The sequence below is a fragment of the Coregonus lavaretus genome (assembly GCF_964263955.1).
Source record: "Coregonus lavaretus genome assembly, chromosome: 7".
NCBI classification, from domain to species: domain Eukaryota; kingdom Metazoa; phylum Chordata; class Actinopteri; order Salmoniformes; family Salmonidae; genus Coregonus; species Coregonus lavaretus.
Window position 1 is genome coordinate 481072 of NC_139994.1, and position 17594 is coordinate 498665.

Genomic DNA, 17594 nt, shown 5'->3' on the forward strand with positions numbered 1-17594 from the left:
CCTTCTCTTCCCGCCTCACCCCTCTTATCCTTCTCTTCCCCCCTCACCCCTCTTATCCTTCTCTTCCCCCCTCACCCCTCTTATCCTTCTCTTCCCCCCTCACCCTTCTCTTACCGCCTCACCCCTCTCTTCCCGCCTCACCCCTCTCATCCTTCTCTTCCCGCCTCACCCCTCTTATCCTTCTCTTCCCGCCTCACCCCTCTTATCCTTCTCTTCCCCCCTCACCCCTCTCATCCTTCTCTTCCCGCCTCACCCCTCTCATCCTTCTCTTCCCGCCTCACCCCTCTCATCCTTCTCTTCCCGCCTCACCCCTCTCATCCTTCTCTTCCCGCCTCACCCCTCTCATCCTTCTCTTCCCGCCTCACCCCTCTCATCCTTCTCTTCCCCCCTCACCCCTCTTATCCTTCTCTTCCCCCCTCACCCCTCTCTTCCCGCCTCACCCCCCTCACCCCTCTCTTCCCGCCTCACCCCTCTCATCCTTCTCTTCCCCCCTCACCCCTCTCATCCTTCTCTTACCGCCTCACCCCTCTCATCCCGCCTCACCCCTCTCATCCTTCTCTTCCCGCCTCACCCCTCTCATCCTTCTCTTCCCGCCTCACCCCTCTCATCCTTCTCTTCCCGCCTCACCCCTCTCATCCCGCCTCATCCCTCTTTTATCCTTCTCTTCCCGCCTCACCCCTCTCATCCTTCTCTTCCCGCCTCATCCCTCTTATCCTTCTCTTCCCCCCCTCACCCCTTTTATCCTTCTCTTCCCGCCTCATCCCTCTTTTATCCTTCTCTTCCCACCTCATCCCTCTTTTATCCTTCTCTTCCCGCCTCATCCCTCTTTTATCATAGGAGATCTTTAATAAGAAGCTTGCTAAATGATGTAAATGTAAATCTTTAATAAGAAGCTTGACAAATAAAACTTCACCCCTCAGGGGAGGAACATACATCTCCATGAGTAAGTCCAAAAGAATCCTCCACAGATTTAAAACAGACAACAATAAACAATCATTGAGGCATAAAACATTAAAATCCCATCCCCTGGAGATTAATAACAACCAGCAGAGTCAAACACAAACCCAGAACCGTAGGGAAAAAAATACTAATCACTGGAAAAAGAGGCAGATTTTCCCTGAGACAATAAAAATGACAATAAAAAGGCAAGCTAAGTACAATATGTTAAATGTTGTCTGATTACATGGAAACAACGTTGATTCAACTTGTTTGTTCCATAAATATTCTCCCATAGGTTTTAAATTCATTACCCACAGAATTGATCATTTAATTATATTCTATCATTGAATCCTGGTGCCAAAATGGCGGCAATTACACTTCTAAATCCTAAGAAAAGTTAGACTAACTAATATCACATCACACTCATTTTGGGTCATTCTAAAAAATCTTTCAACATTTTAAAATCCTAATTTATTAATTTCATTCAAACAAATCTTGTGGAGTCCCTTTAGTGCTCACCAGTAGCTAAAGGCCTATTCAGGAGGATGGTTGTCACCCCAGATCACTTGACCCCATCCAGTTTGAGGATCCAGGCCTGGGCCGGGGTGGGGGGTAACTCAGGGAGGAGGATGATCAGACCCCGGGGGTGGAGAGGAGCCCATCTCAGAGGCTCTAGGCTCCCCAATAATGTCACCTGGGAGAGCGGTGAGAGGGAGAGAGCAGGGGAGAGAAGAGCAGAGAGCAGAGAGAGAAGAAAGTAGAGAGAGAAGAGAGCAGAGAGAGAGATCCACAAGTCAGTGGCTAGGCCAATACTTCACTTTAACTATTCATCATAAAGTCTGGGGCCATATGTATGAAAGGTCTCAGAATGGTAGCGCTCATCGAGGATCAGTTTTGCCTTTTAGATTATAACGTATAAGATTATATGTACACTTCTACGCTGTTTATACACTGAGATGCGTTGTGGATACGGGCCCTGATCCTAGATCAGATCTACACTACATATATTATAGGAATAATAATAATAATAATAATAATAATAATAATAATAATAATAACAACTGACATCACATACACCATGTGGATCAAAATAATACTGCATCACTCCACTCACCGTGGTGCTCTCTGCTGCAATAGGTTCAACTCCACTCACTGTGGTGCTCTCTGCTGCAATAGGTTCAACTCCACTCACCGTGGTGCTCTCTGCTGCAATAGGTTCAACTCCACTCACCGTGGTGCTCTCTGCTGCAATAGGTTCAACTCCACTCACCGTGGTGCTCTCTGCTGCAATAGGTTCAACTCCACTCACCGTGGTGCTCTCTGCTGCAATAGGTTCAACTCCACTCACCGTGGTGCTCTCTGCTGCAATAGGTTCAACTCCACTCACCATGGTGCTCTCTGCTGCAATAGGTTCAACTCCACTCACCGTGGTACTCTCTGCTGCAATAGGTTCAACTCCACTCACCGTGGTGCTCTCTGCTGCAATAGGTTCAACTCCACTCACCGTGGTGCTCTCTGCTGCAATAGGTTCAACTCCACTCACCGTGGTGCTCTCTGCTGCAATAGGTTCAACTCCACTCACCGTGGTGCTCTCTGCTGCAATAGGTTCAACTCCACTCACCGTGGTGCTCTCTGCTGCAATAGGTTCAACTCCACTCACCGTGGTGCTCTCTGCTGCAATAGGTTCAACTCCACTCACCGTGGTGCTCTCTGCTGCAATAGGTTCAACTCCACTCACCGTGGTGCTCTCTGCTGCAATAGGTTCAACTCCACTCACCGTGGTACTCTCTGCTGCAATAGGTTCAACTCCACTCACCGTGGTGCTCTCTGCTGCAATAGGTTCAACTCCACTCACCGTGGTGCTCTCTGCTGCAATAGGTTCAGACAGGTGGAATGTGTACACAGTGGGTTTCGTCGTGAAGACAGCATACACACTGGAGCATTTGGAATTAGAGGTGTACCTACAAAGAGAGAGGGGAGAGAGAGAGGGGAGAATGAGAGAGAGAGGGGAGAACGAGAGAGAGAGGGAAGAACGAGAGAGAGAGAGGGAAGAACGAGAGAGAGAGAGAGAGAGAGGGGAGAACGAGAGAGAGAGAGGGGAGAACGAGAGAGAGAGGGGAGAACGAGAGAGAGAGAGGGGAGAACAAGAGAGAGAGAGAGAGAGAGAGAGGGGAGAACAAGAGAGAGAGAGGGGAGAACAAGAGAGAGAGAGAGAGGGGGGCGAGAGAGAGAGAGAGAGAGGGGAGAACGAGAGAGAGAAGGGGGGGAGAACGAGAGAGCAGCACATTACTTTGTTTTCATTTCCTGAGCAGGACTTTATGATACCTGAGGACTCAGAATCAGATGTGCTACAGGCTGGAACAAAACCCTCCATCCCTCTCCATCCCTCTCCATCCCTCTGCATCCCCCTCCATCCCTCTGCATCCCCCTCCATCCCACTCCATCCCTCTCCATCCACTGCATCCCTCTCCATCCCTCTCCATCCCACTCCATCCCTCTCCATCCACTGCATCCCTCTCCATCCCTCTCCATCCCTCTCCATCCACTGCATCCCTCTCCATCCCTCTCCATCCACTGCATCCCTCTCCATCCCTCTCCATCCACTGCATCCCACTCCATCCCTCTCCATCCACTCCATCCCTCTCCATCCACTGCATCCCTCTCCATCCCTCTCCATCCCACTGCATCCCTCTCCATCCCTCTCCATCCACTCCATCCCTCTCCATCCCTCTCCATCCACTGCATCCCTCTCCATCCCTCTCCATCCACTGCATCCCACTCCATCCCTCTCCATCCACTCCATCCCTCTCCATCCCTCTCCATCCACTGCATCCCTCTCCATCCCTCTCCATCCCTCTCCATCCACTGCATCCCTCTCCATCCCTCTCCATCCACTGCATCCCTCTCCATCCCTCTCCATCCCTCTCCATCCACTGCATCCCTCTCCATCCCTCTCCATCCCTCTGCATCCCTCTCCATCCACTGCATCCCTCTCCATCCCTCTCCATCCACTGCATCCCTCTCCATCCCTCTCCATCCACTGCATCCCTCTCCATCCCTCTCCATCCCTCTCCATCCACTGCATCCCTCTCCATCCCTCTCCATCCCTCTGCATCCCTCTCCATCCCTCTCCATCCCTCTCCATCCACTGCATCCCTCTCCATCCCTCTCCATCCACTGCATCCCTCTCCATCCCTCTCCATCCCTCTCCATCCACTGCATCCCTCTGCATCCCACTCCATCCCTCTGCATCCCTCTCCATCCACTGCATCCCTCTCCATCCACTGCATCCCTCTCCATCCCTCTCCATCCCACTCCATCCCTCTCCATCCCTCTGCATCCCTCTCTATCCACTGCATCCCTCTCCATCCCCTGCATCCCTCTCCATCCCTCTCAATCCACTGCATCCCTCTCCATCCCTCTCCATCCACTGCATCCCTCTCCATCCCTCTCCATCCACTGCATCCCTCTCCATCCCACTGCATCCCTCTGCATCCACTGCATCCCTCTCCATCCACTGCATCCCTCTCCATCCACTGCATCCCTCTCCATCCCACTGCATCCCTCTCCATCCACTGCATCCCTCTCCATCCACTGCATCCCTCTGCATCCACTGCATCCCTCTCCATCCACTGCATCCCTCTCCATCCACTGCATCCCTCTCCATCCCACTGCATCCCTCTCCATCCACTGCATCCCTCTCCATCCACTGCATCCCTCTCCATCCACTGCATCCCTCTCCATCCACTGCATCCCTCTCCATCCCTCTGCATCCCTCTCCATCCCTCTCCATCCACTGCATCCCTCTCCATCCCTCTCCATCCACTGCATCCCTCTCCATCCACTGCATCCCTCTCCATCCCACTGCATCCCTCTCCATCCACTGCATCCCTCTCCATCCCACTGCATCCCTCTGCATCCCTCTCCATCCACTGCATCCCTCTCCATCCACTGCATCCCTCTCCATCCCTCTGCATCCCTCTCTATCCACTGCATCCCTCTCCATCCCCTGCATCCCTCTCCATCCCTCTCCATCCACTGCATCCCTCTCCATCCCTCTCCATCCACTGCATCCCTCTCCATCCACTGCATCCCTCTCCATCCCTCTCCATCCACTGCATCCCTCTCCATCCACTGCATCCCTCTCCATCCACTGCATCCCTCTCCATCCACTGCATCCCACTGCATCCCTCTCCATCCACTGCATCCCTCTCCATCCACTGCATCCCTCTCCATCCCTCTCCATCCACTGCATCCCTCTCCATCCACTGCATCCCTCACCATCCACTGCATCCCTCTCCATCCCTCTCCATCCACTGCATCCCTCTCCATCCACTGCATCCCTCTCCATCCACTGCATCCCTCTCCATCCACTGCATCCCACTGCATCCCTCTCCATCCACTGCATCCCTCTCCATCCACTGCATCCCTCTCCATCCCTCTCCATCCACTGCATCCCTCTCCATCCACTGCATCCCTCTCCATCCAATATTTCCCCCATCATCCCTTGACAAACCCCACTAGAAGCCCCATCTCCTCCCTCCCGCTCCCTCTCCTACCAGACTGTATTGTATTGTATTGTATTGCCTCCTACCAGACAGGTACGGTGGCGTTCTCGGTCTGGATCCTCCAGGGTTTGGAGGAGTAGATGGCCTCTCCGTTGACCTCCAGCCAGGCCCCCATGCCCCTCAGCCTCTCCTCAAACACTGGGGGGATCATACCATCAGGGGTAGGACCCACATTCAGCAGGTAGTTACCCCCCATGGCCACTGTTTGGACCAGGTCCTGGAGAGGAGAACATGACGTCGGACCAGACAGACTGCATATGTAGTAAGATGTATGTCCCACTAACATAAACCTAGCATTTCTAAATATCTAATCAATGCAACCATACAGAGTGTACAAAGCATGTGTCAAGAACTGCAACACTGCTGGGTTTTTCATGCTCAACAGTTTCCTGTGTGTATCAAGAATGGTCCACCACTCAAAGGACATCCAGCCAATTTGACACAACTGTTGGAAGCATTGGAGTCAACATGGGCCAGCATCCCTGTGGAACGCTTTCGACACCTTGTAGAGTCCACGCCCCAACGAATTAAGGCAGTTCTGAGGGCAAATATTAGGACGGTGTTCATGTTTTGTAGTATTTTTTGTAACATTCAGTTTGTTCTCATTTACTCTAAAAACAGCCAAGTTTGTCTATTCTAGTTTCTACCACTTGAACTGATTGGGTCTCTGCTTGATTGGGTCTCTGCTTGATTGGGTCTCTGCTTGATTGGGTCTCTGCTTGATTGGGTCTCTGCTTGACACCAACAAACGCTGCATAATATCTGGCTTTGTGCCCTCCCTAAATCGTGGCATTGAACATTTCAGCAGACCTTTAGCCCTCCCTAACTATCTATGAGACTATCGGAGCTCTGTGGGTGTAAAATGTATTGACCATTTTGATACCTTCTGGAAACAAAAGCTTGTTTTATAAGGAGGATGGGATCCACCCAAATCATTTGGGTTCCTGGATCCTTTCACAGCATTATAAGGCTGCGTTGAGACAATGACTTATCAATGACCCAAGCCCAGCTCAGCTAATCCCTACCATGGTGTCGCTGAGTTGTCATAATGCTTCCGCAAATGTACATTATCCCAGGGGCGTTGGAAGACAGTCTAAATACCCTAATTTATGTCCCTCTAACTCCCCTGAATGCCTCTGCTGATCCCACAGCTATTGTATACAGTAATCATGTGCCTATGAACCAGAGTTATACTGTTAGCACTGAGGCGGTGTGCCCTAGTAGGAAGTCCACTGTGTGCAGCTCACCCTGCACTAACATAAATAACATGAGCACATCTACCTCTGCTAAGCTTCCCAGTAAAGCAATGAAAACAATCAAGCATCCCAGAAAAGTGCTAAAATAGCCCACGTTAACATATGTAGCTTAAGAAACAAGTTTCATGAAATAAAAAATTTGCTAGTAACAGATGACATTCATATTCTGACTATCTCTGAAACTCACTTAGATAATACCTTTGATGATACAGTGGTAGAAATACATGGTTATAACATCTACGGAAAATACAGAAATGCCAAAAGGTAGAGGTGTTGCCGTTTAAATTCAGAACCACATTCCTGTAAAGCTTAGAGAGGATCTCATGTTAAATACTGTTGAAGTAATATGGCTACAGGTTCATCTGCCTCACCTAAAGCCCATTCTGGTGGGAAGCTGCTATAGACCACCAAGTGCTAACAGTCAGTATCTGGATAACACGTGTGAAATGCTTGATAATGTATGTGTATATCACTAAAGAAAAAGCTTCAAACTGTACAGTGCCTTGCAAAAGTATTCATCCCCCTTGGCGTTTTTCCTATTTTGTTGCATTACAACCTGTAATTCAAATGGATTTCTATTTGGATTTCATGTAATGGACATACACAAAATAGTCCAAATTGGTGAAGTGAAATTTAAAAAAATAACTTGTTTCAAAAAATTCCAAAAAAATGTATAATGGAAAAGTGGTGCGTACATATGTATTCATCCCCTTTGCTATGAAGCCCCTAAATAAGATCTGGTGCAACCAATTACCTTCCGAAGTCACATAATTAGTTAAATAAAGTCCACCTGTGTGCAATCTAAGTGTCACATGATCTGTCACATGATCTAAGTATATATACACCTGTTCTGAAAGGCCCCAGAGTCTGCAACACCACTAAGCAAGGGGCACCACCAAGCAAGCGGAACCATGAAGACCAAGGAGCTCTCCAAACAGGTCAGGGACAAAGTTGTGGAGAAGTACAGATCAGGGTTGGGTTATAAATAAATATCCTAAACTTTGAACATCCCACGGAGCACCATTACATCCATTATAAAAAAAATTGAAAGAATATGGCACCATAACAAACCTGCCAAGAGAGGGCCGCCCACCAAAACACACGGACCAGGCAAGGAGGGCATTAATCAGAGAGGCAACAAAGAGACCAAAGATAACCCTGAAGGAGCTGCAAAGCTTGTTTCACAAGAAAAAATATTTTGCATCTTCAAAGTGGTAGGCATGTTGTGTAAATCAAATGATACAAACCCCCCAAAAAATCCATTTTAATTCCAGGTTGTAAGGCAACAAAATTGGAAAAATGCCAAGGGGGGGTGAATACTTTCGCAAGCCACTGTAACTAATGCATGCAAACTGGTTCAGGTTATTAGCCAACATACCAGGGTAGTTACAAACAGCACAGGAATGAAATCATAAAACATGTATTGTTCAAATCTTTTACTAATGCTGCAGAAATCAGCTTTAAAGCCATCAGATGTAGTGATCACAATACTGTTGATGACTACCCTGTTTAGATCAGTAGAGATGACTACCCTATTTAGATCAGTAGAGATGACTACCCTATTTAGATCAGTAGAGATGACTACCCTATTTAGATCAGTATAGATGACTACCCTGTTTAGATCAGTAGAGATGACTACCCTATTTAAATCAGTAGAGATGACTACCCTATTTAGATCAGTAGAGATGACTACCCTGTTTAGATCAGTATAGATGACTACCCTGTTTAGATCAGTAGAGATGACTACCCTATTTAAATCAGTAGAGATGACTACCCTGTTTAGATCAGTAGAGATGACTACCCTATTTAGATCAGTAGAGATGACTACCCTATTTAGATCAGTATAGACGACTACCCTGTTTAGATCAGTAGAGACGACTACCCTATTTAGATCAGTAGAGATGACTACCCTATTTAGATCAGTAGAGATGACTACCCTGTTTAGATCAGTAGAGATGACTACCCTGTTTAGATCAGTAGAGATGACTACCCTGTTTAGATCAGTAGAGATGACTACCCTATTTAGATCAGTAGAGATGACTACCCTATTTAGATCAGTAGAGACGACTACCCTATTTAGATCAGTATAGACGACTACCCTGTTTAGATCAGTAGAGACGACTACCCTATTTAGATCAGTAGAGACGACTACCCTATTTAGATCAGTAGAGATGACTACCCTATTTAGATCAGTAGAGATGACTACCCTATTTAGATCAGTAGAGATGACTACCCTATTTAGATCAGTAGAGATGACTACCCTGTTTAGATCAGTATAGATGACTACCCTGTTTAGATCAGTATAGATGACTACCCTGTTTAGATCAGTAGAGACGACTACCCTATTTAGATCAGTAGAGATGACTACCCTATTTAGATCAGTAGAGATGACTACCCTATTTATATCAGTATAGATGACTACCCTATTTAGATCAGTATAGACGACTACCCTATTTAGATCAGTAGAGACGACTACCCTGTTTAGATCAGTAGAGACGACTACCCTATTTAGATCAGTAGAGACGACTACCCTATTTAGATCAGTAGAGACGACTACCCTGTTTAGATCAGTAGAGACGACTACCCTGTTTAGATCAGTAGAGACGACTACCCTGTTTAGATCAGTAGAGACGACTACCCTATTTAGATCAGTAGAGACGACTACCCTGTTTAGATCAGTAGAGACGACTACCCTATTTAGATCAGTATAGATGACTACCCTATTTAGATCAGTAGAGATGACTACCCTATTTAGATCAGTAGAGATGACTACCCTATTTAGATCAGTATAGATGACTACCCTATTTAGATCAGTATAGATGACTACCCTATTTAGATCAGTAGAGATGACTACCCTGTTTAGATCAGTATAGATGACTACCCTGTTTAGATCAGTATAGATGACTACCCTATTTAGATCAGTAGAGACGAGTGTCCCATTTAGATCAGTATAGATGACTACCCTATTTAGATCAGTAGAGACGAGTGTCCCATTTAGATCAGTATAGACGACTACCCTATTTAGATCAGTAGAGACGAGTGTCCCATTTAGATCAGTATAGATGACTACCCTATTTAGATCAGTAGAGACGAGTGTCCCATTTAGATCAGTATAGATGACTACCCTATTTAGATCAGTATAGACGTGTGTCCTTTCCTCACTGGGCAGGCCAATCATAGTGACTAGAGTGTGTCCGGGGGTGGATCAGTGCAGTGTGTGATTTCCCCCTCACCTGTACGATACTGGGCAGGTCCATCAGTTCAGAGAGTCTCATGGTCCTCCGGTAACCCCAGGACTGTGTGTCTATCGACTGACACTTCTCCCACTTGTGTTTGGGCAGCTCCCCAGGGGTGTACTTGTCTGCACAGTTATAGTAGCCGCCGTGTTTACAGTAACACCCCGCCCCCCACCTGTCATTGGTCACAATCACGTCCTGGAGGGAGGGGGATAAAAATGACAGCCAATCAGAGACAAATGAGTGGACAGGAAATGATCACGTGCATGTTTACTGGTATCTTTTTCAGAGGAGGCAGATTCAGTCACTATAACACACATATTGCATGGCAGTTATTCATTCAAAGTCATCCATAGACTGGACACTGAAAATCTGTTGTCCTCAGTCCCCAACCCTGGTTCAGGATATCAGTACCCCATGCAAATTACAGGGTGTGGAGGTGTTTGTTGCAGCCTAGCACTAAAACACCTGATTCAACTAATCATCAAGGCCTTGATTAGCTGAATGAAGTGTGCTGGGTTGGAATGAAAACCTGCAACCACTACTGTAGCTCTCCAGGACCAGACTTGGTAAACACTGCCCTAAAAAGGGTTCCAAATGGCACCCTGTTCCCTTTACAGTGCACTACTTTTGACCAGAGCCCCTATAGTAGTGTACTATGTAGGGAATAGTGTGGCATTTGGGACGCACCCTAGTGGTCCTCTGTAGCTCAGCTGGTAGAGCACGGCGCTTGTAACGCCAGGGTAGTGGGTTCGATCCCCGGGACCACCCATACGTAAAAATGTATGCACACATGACTGTAAATCGCTTTGGATAAAAGCGTCTGCTAAATGGCATATTATTATTATTATTATTATTATTATTATTATTATTATGATGGGTAGGAAGTCCTCACTTTAACGGGACTGTCGTTGTAAAGCCAGGCCAGGAATTCTGTTGAGTTCCAGTAGGTGTCGGGAGCTTCCCAATCCCCATCGGACCAGATCAGCTCTGGTTTGTACCTGGACCACAGGAGAGACCAGTGTGGGGAAAATGGGTGTAGGGGTGTGTGCGCATGTGTGTGTTTCCGAACAACAGCTACACTACCGTTCAAAAGTTTAGGGTCACTTAGAAATGTCCTTGTTTTCGAAAGAAAAGCGATATTTTTTTGTCCATTGAAATAACATCAAATTGATCAGAAATTCAGTGTAGACATCTTAATCTTTTCTTTTTATTGGCCAGTCTGAGATATGGCTTTTTCTTTGCAACTCTGCCTAGAAAGTCTCAAGGCCAAACTAGTCTCAAGAAGGCCATTTTTATTGCTTCTTTAATCAGCACAACAGTGTTCAGCTGTGCTAACATAATTACAAAAGGGTTTTCTAATGATCAATTAGCCTTTTAAAGTGATCAACTTGGATTAGCAAACACAACGTGCCATTGGAACACAGGACTGATGGTTGCTGATAATGGGCCTCCGTACGCCTATGTAGATATTCCGTTAAAGATCAGCCGTTTCCAGCTACAATAGCCATTTACAACATTAACAATGTCTACACTGTATTTCCGATTTTTTTATGGACAAAAATGTTTGCTTTTCCTTCAAAAACAAGGACATTTCTAAGTGACCCCAAACTTTTGAACGGTGGTGTATGTTTGTGTGGTATGTGGTAGTCTAAGCACTGCTGTAAGACCTTTAGCCCTGTTCTACATGTATCTGGTGGAGATAGAGGCACAGTGTAATATATTGTACGTCTATCTCAGCCATTATAAAAAATAAAATAAAAAACATGTTTTTAGTATTCACGGTAGACCTAGTCTGGCCTAAATTACCTTAGGACCATGTCATAAAGCTCGGGCAGCAGTTTATTCAAGACAAAGTCCTGTGTTGTGAAGTTGTTCTTTTTGTCCGCCAGGTAGAGGGGGTTGAACCATTCATACAGGGAGTTATAGAGTCCATAGTGCAGCGACCTGTGAACAGACAACAACAGGACAGCAGGTGATACTGGGAGGGATAGGGAACTGTCAAAAGACAGCATCTGATACTGGGAGGGATAGGGAACTGTCAAAAGACAGCATCTGATACTGGGAGGGATAGGGAACTGTCAAGAGACAGCAGGTGATACTGGGAGGGATAGGGAACTGTCAAAAGACAGCATCTGATACTGGGAGGGATAGGGAACTGTCAAAAGACAGCATCTGATACTGGGAGGGATAGGGAACTGTCAAAAGACAGCATCTGATACTGGGAGGGATAGGGAACTGTCAAAAGACAGCATCTGATACTGGGAGGGATAGGGAACTGTCAAAAGACAGCATCTGATACTAGGAGGGATAGGGAACTGTCAAAAGACAGCAGGTGATACTGGGAGGGATAGGGAACTGTCAAAAGACAGCATCTGATACTGGGAGGGATAGGGAACTGTCAAAAGACAGCATCTGATACTGGGAGGGATAGGGAACTGTCAAAAGACAGCATCTGATACTGGGAGGGATAGGGAACTGTCAAAAGACAGCATCTGATACTGGGAGGGATAGGGAACTGTCAAAAGACAGCAGGTGATACTGGGAGGGATAGGGAACTGTCAAAAGACAGCATCTGATACTGGGAGGGATAGGGAACTGTCAAAAGACAGCATCTGATACTGGGAGGGATAGGGAACTGTCAAAAGACAGCATCTGATACTGGGAGGGATAGGGAACTGTCAAAAGACAGCATCTGATACTGGGAGGGATAGGGAACTGTCAAAAGACAGCATCTGATACTGGGAGGGATAGGGAACTGTCAAAAGACAGCATCTGATACTGGGAGGGATAGGGAACTGTCAAAAGACAGCAGGTGATACTGGGAGGGATAGGGAACTGTCAAAAGACAGCATCTGATACTGGGAGGGATAGGGAACTGTCAAAAGACAGCATCTGATACTGGGAGGGATAGGGAACTGTCAAAAGACAGCATCTGATACTGGGAGGGATAGGGAACTGTCAAAAGACAGCATCTGATACTGGGAGGGATAGGAAACTGTCAAAAGACAGCATCTGATACTGGGAGGGATAGGGAACTGTCAAAAGACAGCAGGTGATACTGGGAGGGATAGGGAACTGTCAAAAGACAGCATCTGATACTGGGAGGCATAGGGAACTGTCAAAAGACAGCAGGTGATACTGGGAGGGATAGGGAACTGTCAAAAGACAGCATCTGATACTGGGAGGGATAGGGAACTGTCAAAAGACAGCATCTGATACTGGGAGAGATAGGGAACTGTCAAAAGACAGCAGGTGATACTGGGAGGGATAGGGAACTGTCAAAAGACAGCATCTGATACTGGGAGGGAACTGTCAAAAGACAGCATCTGATACTGGGAGGGATAGGGAACTGTCAAAAGACAGCAGGTGATACTGGGGGGGATAAGGAACTGTTGAAAGACAGCAGGTGATACTGGGAGGGATAAGGAACTGTTGAAAGACAGCAGGTGATACTGGAAGGGATAAGGAACTGTCAAAAGACAGCAGGTGATACTGGGAGGGATAAGGAACTGTTGAAAGTCAACATTGAGCCTAAAGGCATTGTTATGAGTTGTTCCTGGTCACGGTACTTCTGCATTGCTTGCTCGTTGGGGTTTCAGGCTGGGTATCTGTAAAGCACTTTATGACAACTGCTGATGTAAAAAGGGCTTTATAAAATACATGTGATTGAATATAGAACTACCTCTGCTGTCAGCTAAAAGCCTGGGCTTATTACAAACACCTATATAAATATATCTATGACAAATATAGAGGTCTTCCCATTCAACCCCTGCTCCAGTAGAATGCATTTAAGCATATTACAGCTTACTCTCCCCATATACATCACCCCGATAACAATTAGAGGACAGTACTATGCAAAACTGAACACAGATCAGTGTCTATGGACAGTTTCAACCCGTCTCTAGGTGCCTTACCTAAGTCAGATCTTACAACGCCTGGATAGGTATTTTACGTATTAGCTAACCACATTATGTTATAGCAGTCTGGTGCCTGGCGGCACAGTCAAGGACTTCGCATGCAACTATTGGTTGATGCAATGCAAAGTCTGAGCAGGGGGAACATGGCCCAATTCATTAACCAATACAAATTTGGTGAGAAAATACAAATCTGTCTTCAGATCAGCGTCTTTGGATAACCCTTCATTCTCTGTTGTGTAGTTGGGTGCCTTACACCTAAGCTTAGGCCTACTCTACCCAATACCCATTGCGATAACCAATTAGGAGAGAACATGCAAAACTGTCCTCAGATCAGCATCTATTGATAACTTCAACCCTTCTCTCTCTGTTGTCAGACTGCTGCCTTGTTTAGCCTACCTGTTGCGTACAGCCTTTGCCAGGTCTCCCACCAGGTCTCTGTGTGGTCCAGTGTCCACTGAGTTCCAGTTCCAGGAGTGAGGAGACGGCCAGGTGGTGAATCCTTCATGGTGCTTCGCTGTTAAGACCACATACCTGGAGATACAGGGGACCGTTAGAGACCACATACCTGGAGATACAGGGGACCGTTAAGGACCACATACCTGGAGATACAGGGGACCGTTAGAGACCACATACCTGGAGATACAGGGGACCGTTAGAGACCACATACCTGGAGATACAGGGGACCGTTAGAGACCACATACCTGGAGATACAGGGGACCGGTAGAGACCACATACCTGGAGATACAGGGGACCGGTAGAGACCACATACCTGGAGATACAGGGGACCGGTAGAGACCACATACCTGGAGATACAGGGGACCGGTAGAGACCACATACCTGGAGATACAGGGGACCGGTAGAGACCACATACCTGGAGATACAGGGGACCGGTAGAGACCACATACCTGGAGATACAGGGGACCGGTAGAGACCACATACCTGGAGATACAGGGGACTGGTAGAAACTGGGAAAAGACCTGTAGCCTTTAAATTGTCGGCTATATTCCTGTACTACACCCTCTGCCAGACCTTTCTGGCACAGCGGTAGTGCACTTTCCCCATGACAGTGTTGCTGGTTCAATACCCCACTACAGCTTTTAAATCACTACAGACTGTGTAGCCTGTGTGCAGAAAAACATAAACAGAACTATACAGGTATACAAACTGACTAAGACTTACTTTGCACCGGAAGCCTCGAATATGTCAGCCCAGTCATCTGCGTCAAAGAACTGGGCATGGAACTGGGGAGCGAAGTCAGGATAACTGAACCCGGGCGGGTAGTTCTCCTGCATGTACAGAACACACTTCGGGTCCGGTGGGTTTTGGCCTTGCCAATGCCACCAGAACCACTCGCTCTGGAACCCGGGAACTGAGAACACACCCCAGTGGACGAAAATCCCGAACTTGGCTTCGTCGTACCATTTAGGAAGCGGTCTTGCGTCCAAACTCTCCCAGTTCGCTTGGTATCGCGTCCCGCTTGCTGGTATCGCTATCAGCAAAGCGGCGAGCAGGAGAAATACCCACCTTGCCTGAGCAAACATTATTCTTTTAAAAAAATGGAGGTTTTATCAATGTGAAGGTTGCAATGTTAATAGAATAATCATTCGGAAGTAGTAGTTCTATGAGTTTATTCCGTGCGAATCAGGACGGCGACGTCTTTCTGGTGCGTCTACAAGCGGTGATATCTAGAATCAAACTAAACCGCAACGTTTTATATCGGTTTATAGGCATAATCTACTGTAACCATTATGGGAAACAAATGTTTTACTGTTTCGTTATGTGCAGTAAATGTAGATCATACTGGTCTAAACTATCACATGACTGTGGTCACATGACTTTAGTGTTCAAAACTATTCCGGGTAGAGCTGTGCGAAAACAATTGTTTAGAATGAATACGGTCTGCGCTTTTTGGCCATAATGAAGTTCCCTGTAGTCGGATCTGGATTACCGATCGCGCACAGAGGCCAGCTCCAGCTAGCCAGCAGCATATGATAGCGAAATGTGTAGAATTGCAGGAAAGTAGGTTAAAACTTCTCTCAGCCTCGTGGCAAAATGTGAACCAAAGCATGATGAGATGAGCTATAAAACAGCACTTTTTTTCCCTGCCCAAGAGCTGCCAACTCTCACGCATTGAAAAATACTACTTTTATTTTTCAGCGCGTTAACTTTTCAACTGTGCTTCAAGTCGTTTTCAAATCGGAGCATCTGCGCCTGCAATTTAACATCAAGAGCAGAACCTCAAATATTGTCCTGTCTTGTCACAGCACTGTGAACCGCGGCACATTGAAGCATATTATTGGTCTATTTATGTGAGGGATCAAGGGGATTGGATGCGTGTTTTAAAGAAACGCCCCTAAAGAGTAGAGCGGAACTGAATGGAGAGAGAGCGTTCTCTGCTGAGCTCGACAACTGGAGAAAGAGCTGCACGGTAGCGCAGTTTTATGTACAATGTTGTCAACAAAATGAGGTTGCTGATACTCCCATCCATGAATCTGTTGCAGAATGCAGACCTTTGACAGCATGTACTAAAGTCAGTCAATTTAATCCACACTTGCATTAGTCCCGTTGTTTTGGTGATTGGCATTTAGGCTCAGACAACGAAAAGGCATCAGGCAGATTTACAATATGTTGTAACTATGAAAATAATTTTGTCAGATTGTGAACCCAAAAGTGTACGTTTGATTCTAGAAATAAAACAATCTTTAAAAAATAATTTGGTTACGTGTAGGGGCAGATTTATGTAATGTTGTCATTCTGAGATTTGATCTATTTACTTTTAATCTCATCAGTGGAACAACTTATTTTATTCCAGTTCCCAATTTTGCCAGTGTAAAAACATATTTGAAATCTGATATGCCTACTTGTGTCTTTGAAAACGAATGATGTGAGGCTATGGATTTTTGCAGCCATTCGTGGACCGTTTTGAATAATTCATAAAAATAAGCATTGGATATTAAAATGCTCCAGGAATCAAATATAATTTGACATTTTAGTATTGTGCAGATGCTAGGCAGAGATGGTAAAGGGACTCAACTCATAAAGGCATCATATCTTGTCTATGTACAGTAAGATGAAGGCAAGGATCTTCAACTAGTAGGCGTAAACCACATGAATATTGATATTTATTAGATTTTTCTTGAAGGTTTGTTGATTTAAAATGTTATTTTTATTTTAAAAAATGAATTTCTCAAACACCCATCACTTAGGACACATAGCTCAGGGGTGGCCAACCATTCTGGAAAGCAAGCAGGATTTTATTCCAGCCCTATTTTAAAAAGAGATCGTTCATCCAAATTACAAAATGTTTGTGTCCTTACCTTAAGCAGACTGAAATCTTTGATTTGGTTACCAACTGCCATCAACCACAGCATGATGCTGCCACCCCCGCGCTTCACGGTTGGGATGGTGTTCTTCGGCTTGCAAGCGGCCCCCTTTTTCCTCCAAACATAACGATGGTCATTATGTCCAAACAGTTCTATTTTTGTTTCATCAGACCAGAGAACATTTCTCCAAAAAGTACGATCTTTGTCCCCATGTGCAGTTGCAAACCGTAGTCTGGCTTTTTTATGGCGGTTTTGGAGCAGTGGCTTCTTCCTTGCTGAGCGGCCTTTAAGCTATGTCGATATAGGACTCGTTTTACTGTGGATATAGATACTTTTGTACCTGTTTCCTCCA

The 17594-nt window shown here is 46.2% G+C and overlaps 1 protein-coding gene across 1 annotated transcript; it reads right to left on the reverse strand.

The window, feature by feature from the left end:
- Positions 1-869: 869 nt before the first annotated feature.
- On the reverse strand, positions 870-16149 carry LOC311131718 (tissue alpha-L-fucosidase-like). Its single transcript, XM_084164824.1, has 8 exons — positions 15099-16149; positions 14316-14450; positions 11809-11946; positions 10895-11000; positions 9997-10197; positions 5534-5724; positions 2795-2900; positions 870-1633 (listed from the first exon to the last, which is right to left on the reverse strand). Exons 1-8 carry the CDS (start codon positions 15458-15460, stop codon positions 1502-1504), a joined length of 1371 nt encoding a protein of 456 aa, XP_084020950.1. The 5' UTR covers positions 15461-16149; the 3' UTR covers positions 870-1501.
- Between the last annotated feature and the right edge of the window lie 1445 nt (positions 16150-17594).